Raw genomic sequence first — 16,061 nt, 5'->3', positions numbered from 1 at the left:
AAATCAAGCATGTATAAAATTAAAGGATCGAAAAATTGATTATAGAATACCTGGATCCATTCAGAAAATTCCCTTAGACAGTAATCCTAAAATCCAAAAGTTGATGATTTTTGTGATTCTTCTTCAATCGGTACTCCTTATGCCTCGAATACTCTTCAGATGGGGAGAAGAGATAATTTGTTTGTGTATGGTATATTGGGGACCATAACATATATATAGTGTGATGGCCAATTAGGATTCCCATTATTCCCGAATGGGTCATCCTGTCATTCACTCATATTTGAGCTCATATCTAATTCTTTAATTAATTAAATAATTTCTAAATCAAATATAATAAGCCTTTTAACTCTATTTGATCATACATAATACATCCTACAACTGAAGCATATGGAACCTTATGCATCTCTTCCTTTTCAATATCCATAATGGGGTATTGTTTGAGACAAACCTTGTCTTCTTTAGCAACAAGTGTGTCTCCTGATTTACTATCTTTCATGGAGAATCTATCCAGAACTGTATCAATATAACTCCTTTGTGACAATCATAAAATACCTCAAGAACGGTCTCTAAGTATTTGGATTCCTAAGAAAAACGAGGCATCCCCAAGATCTTTCATCTCAAATTTATTTGTGAGAAATCTCTTGGTTTCGTGTAATCAGCATATATTGTTGCTTGCCAAAAGGATATCATTTACATATAGTACCAAGAAAATAAATTTACTCGCACTGAACTTTTGGTATACATAGTTATCAACTGGATTATCCTCAAAACCAAATTAGGATATTACTTGATGAAATTTGTAATACCATTGACGGGAAGCCTGTTTAAGGCCATAAATGGATTTCTTAAGTTTGCAAATCATAGACTTTGGGTCTCCTGATACAAATTTTTCTGGTTGCACCATATATATTATCTCTTCAATGTTTCCATTTAGAAACGCGGTCTTTACATCCATCTGATGCAACTCTAAATTAAAATGAGCTTTCAATGCCATCATGATCCTAATGGAGTCTTTCGAAGAAACTAGAAAAAATGTCTCTTTATAATCAATTCCTTCCTTTTGAGTAAAACCTTTTGCGACAAAACGAACTTTATATCTCTCAATATTACCCTTTGAATCCCTTTTGGTTTTAAATATCCATTTCCACCCAATGGGTTTATTTCCTTTAGGTGATTTAACGAGATCCCAAACATCATTGTCAACCATCGACTTCATCTCATTCTTCATAGCATCAACCCACTTAAGAGAGTTTGGACTCTGCATAACTTGACTAAAGTTGATAGGATCTTCCTCAGTCAAACCAATGCCATCCTCACGTTCCTGGAGAAATACAACATAATCATCTGAAATTGCAATCTTTCTCTCTCTAGTGGATCTTGTTAATGGTAGCTCTTGAAGTTGTTGAGTTTGAACTTTAGGTGGTTCTTGGGGAAGAAACTCAGTATTGTCTTGTTCTTGAGGGACGTTAGGAATAACATCATTGTTTATTTCTGGAAAAAAGATAGGTATAAAGACTTGATCATTGTGAGAAATAGTTTCTTCATCAAAGACAACACTCCTTATGCTTCCTTCCCCTCCAAACCCTACATCCTTAAGGAATCTTGCATTTCCCGTTTCAAAAATTATTCTAGTGGGGATTGTAAAACTCATACCTGTAAGAGCGTTCAGTGTATCCAATAAAATAACAACTAATTATTTTTGCATCCAACTTACCTTCATGAGGCCTATAAGGCCTTGCTTCAGCTGGACATCCCCAAATGTGTAGGTGTCTAATGATAATCTTTTTCCCAGTCCAAAGCTCATAAGGGGTTTTAGCTACTACTTTACTAGGTACTCTATTAAGGATATAAACTATGGTCTTTAATGCTTCTTCCCAAAATGACTCTGGAAGTGAAGAATGGCTAATCATACTCCTTACCAATGTCCTTAAGAGTCCGGTTTTTTCGTTCTGCAACTCCATTCATGTTGGGTTTTATAGACATTGTGTATTGTGGAACAATTCCACACTCATTAAGGAAAAGCGCAAAGGGCCCTGGATGTTGTTTCCCTGATCCATCATATTGACCATAGTATTCACCATCATGGTCAGATTTGACATCTTTTATTTTATTTCCAAGTTGAATTCCAACTATAGCTTTGAATGACTTGAACACGTCCAAAGATTGAGATTTCTCATGACTCAAATACAAGTATACATACCTCGAGTAATTATCTATGAACGTAATAAAATATCGTTGTCCATTCCAAGAACCTGTAGGGAAAGAACCACATATATCAGTATGAATTAGTTCCAAAACATCCTTAGCTCTTTCAACATGGAAATTCCTCTTGTTTGTTTTCTTACCCTTGATACATTGAATGCATACTTTAAAGTCCGACAAATAAAGGGATCTAAGGATGCCGTCTGACATAAACCTATGGATTATTTGTTTCGAAATATATCCTAATCGCTTATATCATAAAGTGGTGGAATTCTCATTTAATTTTCGTTTTGTACCATGTGACTCTATTTGCATTATTTTTTTATAAGAACATTTAATATCAAGCATATGAAGATTATCATTCAAAGAGCCATAACCAACAACATTTGAATCATATGAGAGGCTAAATTTATTATTTTCAAACAAACAAGTATAACCTAATTTGTCCAAAATATAAATAGAAATCAAATTCTGTCTAATAGACGGTGCAACAAAAGTGTCAATCAAATCCAAATAAAAACTGGTCTTTAATAATAATATAAAAGTTCATATAGCGTCTACTTCAACTTTAGGTCATCGCCCACATAGATGAATCTTTCAGCATCATTTAGCAGACGGCTCGACAGGAAACCCTGCATGGACATACTAATGTGAGTAGTAGCACCAAAATCTACCCATCAAGAATCCTTAGGTACAGAAACTAAATTAATTTCAGAATAAACAAAATTGAGAAAATTATCCTTATTTTCATGCTGAAATTCTGGTATCAGATATGAGATGTCGAAGGTAATGTCAAGACACTAATATTTGAACAACAAGTGAAATATAAACAGGATAAAAATAGAGAAACAATTGAAAAAGCAACACAAGCAATTGTTAACCCAGTTCGGTGCAAACACACCTACATCTGGGGGCTACCAAGCTAAGAAGGAAATCCACTAAATAGAATTAGTTCAAAGACTCTCAGTAAATAACTTCAAGTGACAGTCTTTTCACCTAATCTCTACCCGTGTGACTTCTATCTAAGAACTCTTAGATATGAGACCCTACTCACTCCCCATCAATCAGAGCAGTGATACTAAAACAAATAACACAAAGAAAGAAGACACACTTCAAAGACACATACTTGATCTTGCTTAAAAGCTTCAATCAAGTAAACAAATACACTCGTATTTCAAAGCTTAGAGTGGACAAAGTACAGCTCAAAACTCAGTCCAATTCACACATCAACAAGATGAATGAATGGATCACAATGCAAAAATGCACATTAGGCTAACAACCCTAATACTCACTGACTTCAACGTTTCGTATCTTCTCTGTCCAATTACACAGGGTTACATGGTCTTTAAATAGAAGCTTTCTGAATGGGCCTGGGCAACAAGAAACCCTAATCCTATCTAACGCGTATTCTCTAGGAATTAGTAACAAATCTTTCCTCTTTGGGAAACAGAATATTTTAGCTTTAATTACTCCTTTAATAACGCATGCAATCTCCATATAGGCACACAAAGACTTGCATGAAAAGCGCAATAACAAAACACATAACATTCAGACTGAATATTCTGTATGCACATGTCCTAACATCGGGTCTGACATCTTGAATACGCCATGCACAACCATATTAAACATCCTGCAGAAAGCTGATATCACATGTCAAGACTACAAGCGTGACATCTTGTGATAACACTATGTTTTACCAAAATTGATGCCAATACATAGAACCAACGAACTCACCCTTTGGCAAATTTTGGCTAAAACAAACAGTAGATCACATGATCACAAGAAATCAATCAAAGTATCAGTTCAGCAGCAGAAGTAAACATACACACATTACTAGCCACAATAACAACTAGTAAACACACAAGTGCTTGTACTCAGAACACACCATCTCCCCCTTCAGAACACAGAACCTGTTTCACACAGACAGAACACAGAGAATCCTCCCCCTGTGCCAAGCAAATAAACACTAGAAAATTCTCCCCCCCCTATATCAGACAAACAGAGCAGCAACAACACAAATAACATCTATATCATCAATAGCTACTTCTCCCCCTTTTTAGCCAAAAGAGACCAACAGACAAAATAAATGCCCATCTAGTCATAACCCGAAATATCAAAAGTTAAAGGGTTACAAAACCAAGTACATAACCAGTTGTAAGCAAGCTGAGAAACAGATCAACAAAGTAATACCAAAAACACGGAAATCCACCAAAACAGCAAAAAAACATCAAATCAATAGGCACCAAAGTCAAAGGAGCTACTCAATAGAGCTTAAGCTTGCAGCTTCATCAACACCAGAAACAGAATTTCCACTTGTCTCATCATTGTTAGCAGACATTAGCAAGTTCAATATTTTCACCTTCAGCCTGCTCCAAGCTTGCAATCAAGGCTTCCAACGATTGTTTTCTAGTGTAGCGGGATATTTGTTACCATTAGAGATATTGACTAAATCCAAGGTAATTCATACAAGTCGAGTCGCCACCGCACTTCTATTTATCCAAAGGAATGGTTAGAAAGCGAACAAAAACCTAAAAGTTTTAACAAAAACTAGTAAAAGAAACAGAGATCTGGGTAAGGGGGTTCGTTATGCGATGGGAAGGTGTTAGGCACCCAAAACATCCTAGGTACTCCTAGGGAGCCCTTTTTACATTTGTTGTAAAGGTTGTTGTTTTGTGAAATTTTGTTTGTGCAAACATGATTGAAGAGATGAGAAGAGAATATACAAGTTTATTTACATTTTGTGTTTGAATGGATAAACCCATTGCCTACGTACCATCTTATAAAAAGATTAGGATCAAAACCTCGTAGTTCGGGGTAAAAATCTCAAAGAAGTTGGTGATATGATTGGTTCAAAAGCCTTAAGGTCTTTTGTTATCAAAGGGAGAAAACTCAACCAAACCACAAATCCACCATGTGAGGATAGCTTCAACATGCTAATGAGGGGTTAACCTTATAATAAGCATGGAAGACTCATTGTCCATCACTAAGGATATAGGTGAGTATTATATCTACCACAAGGATAACTCAAACCTAATAGCTAAAGGTTATGAAAAATTTGATTAAGAGAGTGGCCATTGGAACCACAAAAAGACATTTGAATGGGTTATATTTACCAATTAGAAGTATATACAAAATGGTCAAAGTTGACTTAAAAGTTCAATTCAAAATAAGTGTTATGAAAAGAAAGTTTTAAAATCAAAAGCATAAGGCTTAGGTTTCTAATGTTTGAGAACAATAGTTAAATGTTTGCACAAAAGGTTTTGGCTTGGGTTAGAGTGGAGAGAAGAAGAAGAAGGGCTAAGTCCTGAGTAAAACAAAAAGAAGGGATAAGGAAATGAACCACATTAGGAGTTCCTTTCTTGAGATCATATTGATGATCCAAGTAGCTCCCATCCTTTGGAACAAAGCAACCACAAAGAAAATATTTCAAGCAATCAATCACAAGGTCATGCTCCTGAGAATCCTTCAATGGCTTTTGTATTTCTCACTTTGGATGCTCATGGTAATGGTCCTCCAATTAAGCTCAAATGGAAACTCCTAGCACAAAAGCACACACATCAAAAGTTTCATGGAGTAAAACAAGAATGGACAAGAGAGAGTTTAGAGATTTGGTCCTTCTAATTCATCATCATTAAGATCCTTTTATTCCAATTTTGCATAAGGAAGATCCTAGAATCTAAGTCCAATTCTCCATTTCTTTGCATAGGGAAAGTCCTAGAAACTAAGTCCATTTCTTTGCACTTTGGTCCACAACAATCAAAACAAAACACAAGCACAATAATATATACGCAATTATGTGCTCAAGTGAGCAAAAGGCAAATGGCATTAACATTAAAGTAAATTGCATTAAGTAAATGTTAATTGTCAATAGTTAGTGTTAGTAGTTAGTGTGCCATAAGGCAAACTTAGCGCTATGTTAAGCAATCGTAATTGGACTTATGTAGAAGTCACAACTATCTGAGGCCAATCAATAATAATGTAGGCAACAAACACAAGTTAGGAGTCTTGATTAGTGAACCAAGTTCCAAAAACTTGTCATGCCAAAAAAAAGAAAATGAGAATTGATCTTTTATTGGTTTAAGCCTTTTGCATGATTTAGAAGACAACCTATCCTTAATGCAAAGCCATTCACTTGATCAATTGATCAAGATGAATTAGATTTGAATCAAGGAAGATTAAATCTCCCTAACCAATGCTAACTTATCAACCTTCAACTCATTGATCAAGAAGAAAAGAAATAGAAGAAGAAGAAGGAGAAGATGGATAAGAGAAATGGAAATGACAAAATTAAAGTGCATTAAATGAAATACAATGTATCAATCCTCATATGTTGACCAATAACATTGAAAGTCAAGGTCAAACAATCAAAAACAGAAGTGAGATGAAGATTGGGAGTCAAGAAATGAATAAACTATTTTTGGCATTAATTTTTAATATTAAAAATAAACTTGAATTAAAATATTAAAGATAGGTCAAACTTCAAAATCACTTCAAATCAACCTTGAAAGGTCCAAGTGATTTATCCTAAGTCCAACAAGGTCAAACAAAGTTTGACAAAAAATTCCAGCATTTTTAAAGGTCAGAAACTATTTTTAATCAATTAAAAATGAATAAAAATAACCTAATTGAACTAAAATCTCAAATAAATCTCAAATCAATTCAAAAATTGATGAGAATATTTTTCATGGATCCATCATCATTCAAATAGGTTAGGAAAATATTTTTGTATTTTTTGAATATCAGAAACTATTTAAAATGAATTAAAAATAACCAGAAAAGAGAAAATTCACAAAAAATATCAAATGACAAAATAAAAAATATTAAAAATCAGAAATAGAAACTAGAATTTATTTGGGAAATAATGCAATTGGTCCCATAATTTTTGGATTAAAAATGAAGAAGATATTGATTTTTGAAAATAATTGGAATTAAAGAAAATAAAACAGAAAAATAGAAATTAGAAAAAGCGTGGACCGTCTGATCTAAGCTCATTAATTGAGCTGGCAAATTAAGAGGCCAGGAAGCGCGCGTCTACCATGGATCCAAGTCAATGCGTGCACATGAGAAAGAATTACAAGTCATAACAAGCAAGGGACGAGATTAAATCTGGGAAATGGATCCAATGGCCAGGGTTTGATCTGGAAACAATGAAGCCACCGGAGCCACCGTTTTCTCTGGTGAGCTCCAGGATTCCGACCAATTTGCAGAAATTAAAACCTTAACCAAAACGTGTGATCTATACATCAATAGAAAGCTGGGATGATGTACATCATCCCTATACCATCCATTTTCATTCTAGATCTCTATGATTTAAGAAATCAGAAGTTGAAAATTCTAGTGTTCATCATGAACTCAATGAATTGCAAAAATTAAAAGCATAAACATGATACCTCTATTGAGAGGACTTCAGCCAACACAAAATCACAGCCAAAAGGTCAATGGATTAGGAGAATCGAAGAAAATACCAGTTGGAGTTCAAGCTTGAGGAGTTCTGGTGATTTGAGCTTGAAACCTTGCTTGCTTTATCAAAACAGAAGTTCAATGAAGTGTATGGTGAAGGTCTAGAAGCATTAGATCTATGAATACAACCAGATGTAGTTGAATTCGAGATCTGAAAATTTTAAGAGAAATGAAACTTGCTTCTTTAGTGATGGTTAGGGAATGAATTCTGCAGTATTTCAGGTTGAAATTGGGTGTCAAATTGAGGGAATGAAGCATGTATTTATAACTGAATTGGCAATGAAAGGGTGGAATGATCCGTGTGCATAAATTTGGATACCACTTGCATGGGATTGCATGATCATGCACAAGGCCCAAAAGCAATGCCAAATGCAAGCTGAGTTCAAATGCCAAGGGTTTGGACGTGTAATTTGCTCTGAATTGGCTTGTGCAACAAGGTTTCAACATGAATTCCACAATTGAATCTAATCATTCACCTCTTCGAAAATACCATTTAGAAAATCCAAGCATAGGCACATGGTTAATGGTTGGAAAGGTTTTTGTATAAGGAACAAATGTTATTTTGGACAAAAACTAATTTGAAGTGTGAAAATTTATGAATTTTGAGTTTAAAGTGTGATGTGCAAAACATGCCAAGGCAAGGTTTCTAAAATTGGCCAACTTTCAAGCCCTTCTTTTTTGATGATGAAAGCTTCAAATGATAAAACCTTCAACATCACAGTTGTAGATATTTTCAAGACAATCAAAATGGACTTAAAGTTTGCATCATTTGGATTTTTTATGAAGAAGTTATGGACACTTGAAGTTGGACTTTTTTGACTTTTAATGCATTTGGTCAAAAAGGACCTATAATGTCTTGCATTATCACATGTATTTCCTTTGAGATTTTGAAATTTTGTTCAACATAACATTTGAAGTAGACATCTTAAGCTTTCTAATTCATTTGATCCCACCTCAAAATAAAAACAAATGAATGTGTTATGTCCTTGGGAAGTTGACCCAAAATTAGGGTTTCAGTCAAAATGACCTATAATGTATTGGAATGGAAGATGGTTTTCCAAGCTTCAAATAAAATTTTGATGAACATGAAAGTTGTTCATATTGTCCTTACTAACATTTGTGCTTTTGGAACCATCTCTATTTGACCAACACATAAAAAGTTAGGTCTCAGTGCATTTCAAAATAGTCCGATGAATTGACTAATCAATTTTTCAAGTCCACACCCCATATCTTGATGAATTGATGATTGAGGACACTCAAATAAGTTCAAATATGCATGAAATGATGAATTAAAGAACTTCCCTTGATTGTATTTGACCATGGGCTAAGGTTTCTTCATGAGCAAGGCATTGTGGTGCACAAATGAATTAGGGTTTCTCTGAAGAACAAGACCTCAAACCTTTGACTTGCTTGGATAAAACATGATGAATTGAGATGCTAGGGAGGCATATTTGATGGATGAGAGCCTTGGGAACCATTACCATGCTGGCTATCGGTCGCAACCCGAAAAATACGGTATGCGAAAAAAACAACCGGCGAGAAAAGAAATGACAGAAGAGTCGCCACCGTGCGTTATTTATCCCAAAGGAGGGAAAGGAAACGCTCGAAGTAAACCTGGAGAAAAGGAAAGGAAAAGACAAGGTCTCGCAACCAAATCTTGGGTTCGGGAGTCGATTATGCGAAGGGAAGGTATTAGCACCCCTACGCATCCGTAGTACTCTACGGGATCCACTCTTGTTGTTCTTGTCTAAAGGGTGTGTGTTTATCTAATGTACTATTTACTAAAAGGGTCAAGAGAAAAATGACTCGCACGGATGTCGCATCCACTGCATACGTATCTCATCTGGAATGAGAATCAGAGTCTTCGTAGCTCGGCTACCTATGGGTTAAAGAGGAGTGTGCTCGCTAAGACATCGCGTCTTATGCCTACCTATCTCATCGGGAATGAGAATCAGAGCATAATGTAGTTCGGCTACAAAGGGAACAAAAGTCTCGATTGCAACTAGGGCAAGAGAAAGGGAATGTCTCGATCGCAACGAGGGCGAGAGAAAAGAATCGCAACGAGGGCGAAGGCAAACAAGGATTAGTTGTTAGTCGTTAGTCAAACTCGGCAAGACATCGCATCTTGTGCCTACGTATCTCATCTGAACATGAGAATCAGAGTTGCCGTAGTTCGGCTACACAGGGACGCCAAACAAAACAAGACACCTACACACAAAAAGGTGGCAAACATGGAGCCCGACTGCCAATCACTGGACTTACATCAGCATCCGAACCAAAACACACACAAAAGGGCAAACGTGGAGCCCGACTGCCAATCACTGGACTTACATCAGCATCCGAACCAAAACACACACAAAAAGAAAAAGAAAGATGCCCGGAGTGGTCTCGCATGACCACCTGCCTACATACCTCGTCTGGAACAAGGATCAGGGCGATGTAGTTCCCCTGCATAGGGGGTGCCATCTGAATATGGACTTACAAAGGAGGACACCAGTTGTGTCAAAGGAGAGTGGGCGATGTGTTCACGTCCTAGCAGTAGGTGTCGCAGCTTGCTGAATCGAGTCTTAGGCAGTTACCTCTTTGCAATAGAACGGACTACATGCCACAAGATCGAAGATGCTCGGAAAGGTCTAGAAGTGGGGAAGCTCTGCCCTAGAGTTGTCATGCAATATGTACTTAAGTGTTAGGATTTACAAATGGGCATATCTACCTAATGTTAGCATGCAAAGGAAATGGGGATTCTAACTATGTTATCATACAAAAGGATATGGGAATCCTACCTATGTTATCATACAAAGGGTTCTATCTAATGGGTGCTACCTAATCGGAACAAGAATCGACGAATGGAGCAAGGAGAAGTGTTAGGGATAAAGGTAGATGGCGATGCATGAAGTAACCGACTTACAAGGTTGATGGCGATGCATAAAGCAATCGACTTACAAAAAGGGTGGATGAATACGTGCTGGTTCTGTTAGGTTTTGAGAAAAGTGATTACTCGACGTTGGATCGAGGTTTTGGTCTTGTTTTGAAATGGTTATCGAATGTTCATTTTAGTTCTTGTATTAACAGGTGAATAAAGAATGAAAGAGTAAATTTTATACATTTCATGGGAGAGGGGTACATTTGTTATGAATGGGGGTTGTCATGGCAATCAAACAATATAAATATATGCCTCATACATCATACAAGTAGGCAACAATCAGACAATAAGATATTTAAACAAGTACATGATCAAATCAAATAATCAAAGAAATGAAATGAATGAGCATTAAACAATGTATGAGTGTAAGTGCGAAGGAACCGGCTCATTGTAAGGAAGCCCAAGAGTAAGCTATGTGAGGTCGATGGCGATGCTTAAAAGGCAATCGACTTACGAGGGTGTAAAAAAATGGGCTCGATATTAAATCGAGAAAGTATGATTTTTATAGTTTGAAAAAATGGTTTTTGAATTAAAATACAACAACTTTACATTATTAACAAAATGAACATATAAGTGTAATAAAGGCATAAAAATAAAAAGAAACTAAAATGCTAAAAGAAAAAAAAATAATATAGCTAAAAGAAATAAAATGCCAAAAAAAAGGTCACACATGAGTATTGAACCCACCCCACTCAAGAACATACACACTGCCCTTTTCCACCAAACCACTCAGGGTTATATGCTACTAAAGTACTACCTTAAATATATAAACCGGAATGAAAAAAAATAAAATAATAAATAAACAAAAGATTAAGAACAAAACTAACATATAAAACCCTTTTTTATTTTTTTTGTTTATTATTATCTCTGTTAAACAAAACAAATTTGATTAAAAAAATTAAATTAAAAAAAGAAATGAAAACAAAGAATGAAAACAATAGAAAACAGAGACTCGTCTTCTTCTCTCCCACCTTACAAACTCAACCTTCCCCAACAATGGCAATCTCACGAACTCGCACCTCTCGTCCCTCTTATGACATCCAACAAAACCCTCTCACGCTCTCCAACTCAGTGAATCGAACTCTCTCAACTCTCACAAATATTTTCAGACAACAAGCATATGAGAAATATAGGGAGAAAGAAAGAAACCTTACAAAATGTCGCAGTGGTGGCGGTGTAGGACGTGCAAACGCTGGCCTCCAGGTAATCACTCTTAGGATTTTTTAGGGTTTCCTCTCAGATTTTCGCCTCCTTGTTTCTCTGTGAACAGTGGCCGCCTCCAACCTTTAGAAATTAGGGTTTTTTCTCTCTTTCTCTCATGAACAGTGGCCTCATATTATATATCTCTCATCTCCTCTGCTCTCTGCTCTGTTTCCTGCTGTGTTGCTGAGCTTCCTCAGAGTAATGGGAAGTACCTGTACAGAGGGTGCTTGGAGTTTTTTTGTCCTCACCCTAGCTTGGTGGTCCCTCTCCCAATTCTCCTCATTTTTGAAAATTCTACTGTTGGTAAGAAAACTTTCACTACAGTAACTCACTTAGCTGAAAAGTTTGTTGTGGAATTAACTGATTTTGTGTGTTTGTGTTGCAGCATTAACACTTCAGCCTGAATTTCGGGTTGCGGCGGCTTGATTGCAGCAGATTCAATGGGTGACCTCAATGCTTCAAATGCTGGAGTTTCAATCGTTCTTAAGGATCTAAGACCAACAGCATTTGCCAGTATTTTGAATCCACTATCCATAGTAGTGACTGCGAGAATATTTCCTTTTTTGGTGATATTGTTTCCACAAATGCCGATTCAACATAGTGCAGTTCAAGGTGAGCATCGTCTGCATCATCATCTGATTCAATCCGTGTAATTATTGAACCTGGCATGACTGTTGTATTATTTGGTTCGTTATTCATAGGGCGCTGGCTCAGAGTAGGATTCTATCTTGCTTATGCAGCAGCTCAGTTCATGCCACAAGGGCTCTAATACTGGATTGATTTCAGAAAACTCAAAATGAGCCCGAGAAATTCCATCATTCTCTTTCTCAGTCGATAAGGTGACAAAGGAACTCAAGGCTTGCAAAACCCTCAAAATCAAAGCACCATTAGCAGACGTAGTAAGAAGAGCTTTTATTGCTTCACTGAAAGTGCGTAATTCATCCATAACAGATGAAGTCAAGTCACGAACTGCTCCCGACAGGTGCGAGACAAAAAAAAAAGCTGACAGTGAATTGGAGCAACGGATACTAATCTCCTCATTACCTCAGCAACAAGACCATATGCATTACCCGACAAACCTTCTAGTGCAAGCAACGAACACAGGAGGAGGCTTGTCGACAAAAGCTTCAATAAGCTCAAATATACTTTCCCATTTTTTGAGACCTGGCCTACGAATTAGTTGTGGAAGCTCACTAGACACATCAAGAAGTTTGACAGACTCGCCACACCTCCGCAAAACCTCCGCAACCACAACTTCATTTTCAATAGGATCTTCATAAGATTGCTCCCTGTTGGACACAAAACCTTCAAGCCTTGGAACTTTGAACCGATCCTCAGGATACAATATTTTGTCTATAGTGGCAATTTCCTCTTCAGAGAGTTTCTCAAATTCTTCCAAAGTAAAGTTCACCAGACAAACTCCCCACCAAGATTCAATAGGAAAATCTACGGGTTGTGTAGGCGAGAGTTCTTTTTGCAATTGATTTGTTCAGTTTCCACATGATTTTCTTAGATCTGCACTTTTCATTGTATCAAAAAAGAAAATCAACTCTCCCAATTCCTGCAAGTCTTAAAACATCTACTGCACTAAAATTTGGGATGTTGTCATAAGGTAAATGATGGTGACAGGAATGAATTAGGAGATCCCATGTTCTGGAAACGAGACGTTACTGATCCTTTTCCGTTGACTTGATCCAAATCAGATCTTTTAGATTGTCATGGTTATCAAAAGCAAAATCAGAATGAGGTAAGTCCAACTTTAACTCTGGCTGTTGGCTTAAATACTGAAGACGTTTGTCACACTGGATGAGCTTTTCAAAATGCTTGATCCACAATCCTTGTTCACATTGCAAAAAAAATGCTTCCTGGATTTGATAGCCTGTCCACCGGTAAAATCGGTCGCTGTTTGCCACAATGTATGCCTTCTAGGTTTAACTGAGCCTGTAAGCACAATGGTCGGTTCAGGAATTAAACCGGCATTGACGTGAGATCATGTTACCATTTATCATTGATCAATAATCTGTTTAACTTATGAATTGCATTTTTGCAGGTTCAACCTTCTCAAATTGGGCAAAGCCAAAACCTTTAGACCGGCCTGAACCAACGGTGGCCATTTTGCAAAACAGAATGTGTCCAACAGTAGAACAAGTGTCATACGAAGCCTTGGAATCAATTGTCTTGTCCAAATTCTCAATAGCGTATTTGCGTTCAGAGCGGGAATGTTGTTCGAAGGTGCCAACACATCTTGTTGAACCTGAATCTCTGGTTGTGAGTCCATGTAATCATGAAGACGACTCTCATTCTCAACTAACTTGTAGAACTTGTAAATGTCATCAAGATACTCAACAACAGCAAGTTCATTGTTAGCATTAGCAGCATTAGTATCAACAATCTCCTTAGGTTTGTTAGTTAAATCACATGCAACCTGGCTTATAGCTGTTAGAACAGAAGTAAGAGTGCGTGATGATTTCTTCCTGGAATTAACCTCTCTTCCTTTTTTGTTAGGCACAGACTTTTCTTTACTGCTCTCTTCTTCAGAACTTAATATATCAATTACATCCACATGCTTTGGTTTTGCAGGGATTTTCTTCATCTTCTCAGCTTCGGCCTTTGGTTCATCCATTTTTCCTGCAGCATGATTTCCAGTTTGGGGAGCACAATCTACCGCACAATAGGCACACTGCAGGATCATCAAGATGTGATTCGCACTCAGGGCAGCATTGTTATCATGTATCATAAGAGCTGATGCTATAGCTCCTAAAGTGTCGGCAATTTAAAGTTGCTGGTCTGCTTTCAGAACTTTCATCTTCCGGCTTCAATCTCCTTCAACTTCAAGGCATCCATAAGAGCGGACCTCCTGTCTATTGTAACTCCGACACCCTGATCCATCACAGGCTGCCGAACAAATTCCAAGCCATTTATTTTATTGTTAAGCCGGTGACTGCTTACTGTTTCTGCCAACCATATCAGATGTTGCACATGGCTTCGAAAGAAAAGTTCACTGGCTGAATTGGAATCGTGAAGTTCTGCCCCTTGCAAATTCTTTATTCGGTAAGATGCAAGACTAGCTACAGACTGTACACCCTTTCCATTCGCCACAGCCTCTATATTGATCTCAGTTTTATGCAATGCAGGGTTAACATAGCCTGCTGTTGCTTGATAGAAAGCCAACCCAGGATAAATAATAACCTCTTGAGGCCCCAAACCACCAAACACAAGAATCCACCGACCTCGATAATCTCCATTGCATGATAATGTGGCATTGCGGAGAACAAGTGATGTGCCACATGAGTGTCTGTAATATTGTGGAAGACTTTGTTCAGGATTCCGTAATTCCTGTCCACAGTTGCTAAAGCTCCTCTCAACCAGTCCTACTCCGAGGAATCGTAATGCGGCAACGCAGGGTGAGTATGCTGCAAAAATGTGATCAACACCAAGAATCCATTGACTACGAGCAGTGGAACTCCGTAAACATACACAACCCATGCAAGACTTTTGGCCAATGCAAGATGATAAAGCCCAAAGCATACTGCAAGTATTTCCGTATCTGATACATAAATTTAAACGCGTTCACGATCTGAGTAAATGGGACCATGTGGGTTAAAGTGGGAAGCAAACCCTTTACTGCACCACCTAGATGCTTCTGATAAAGCGGCAAACCATGTTGCTAGCAGACAGCGCTTCCAATGCTTGAGTGGCTGTCAGTTGGATTGCATCATCATTGGAACTCAAAAGCCGTATTAATTGATTTACCGCACCAGCCTTCTTGAATGCAATATGCATATGGCAATTGACTCTGCAGCTCTTAGTATGGCTTCAAGTATCTAATTTCATGCCTCACGTACCAATGATTGTTGCTAAAATACCATATCTTTATAGCATCATAATCTCTTTTTTGTAACACTAAACTTGCTTCTTTCCAATCCATTCCTCTCAAAGAAAACAATGGAAGGTTTATTGGATATTGGATTGACTTTTGGTCAAAGTTGTCCGAAAAGTCAAACTATTAACCAAAATCAACATTTGCTCAAAAATGTCAAAACTTGTACTTTCTTGTATAGAATCAAACGTACTGGTTTAAAATGGATGAAATGGATGGGAATGGTTTGAAAAAATGATTGGAGATTGTTTTCACAATTGGCTTGAATGTTTGACTCTTGAGAAGAAAATAACTTGACTGATAATGTGTATGAACAAAACCATGAAATAAGACCATAAGGTTATAGTATCCATGAACCAATAACATGACTGGCAAGTGGTTAGAAACACAAGA

At 37.1% G+C, this 16,061-nt stretch overlaps 1 protein-coding gene across 1 annotated transcript; it reads right to left on the bottom strand.

Annotated features, from left to right (window-relative positions):
* Positions 1–12,854: 12,854 nt before the first annotated feature.
* On the bottom strand, positions 12,855–14,411 carry LOC127136487 (G2/mitotic-specific cyclin S13-6). Its single transcript, XM_051063036.1, has 2 exons — positions 13,880–14,411; positions 12,855–13,258 (listed from the first exon to the last, which is right to left on the bottom strand). Exons 1-2 carry the CDS (start codon positions 14,409–14,411, stop codon positions 12,855–12,857), a joined length of 936 nt encoding a protein of 311 aa, XP_050918993.1.
* Between the last annotated feature and the right edge of the window lie 1,650 nt (positions 14,412–16,061).

Source organism: Lathyrus oleraceus, chromosome 4 (assembly GCF_024323335.1).
Source record: "Lathyrus oleraceus cultivar Zhongwan6 chromosome 4, CAAS_Psat_ZW6_1.0, whole genome shotgun sequence".
NCBI classification, from domain to species: Eukaryota; Viridiplantae; Streptophyta; class Magnoliopsida; order Fabales; family Fabaceae; genus Lathyrus; species Lathyrus oleraceus.
The sequence above is the reverse complement of the archived record's forward strand: the minus strand, read 5'-3'. Positions and strand labels throughout refer to the sequence as shown.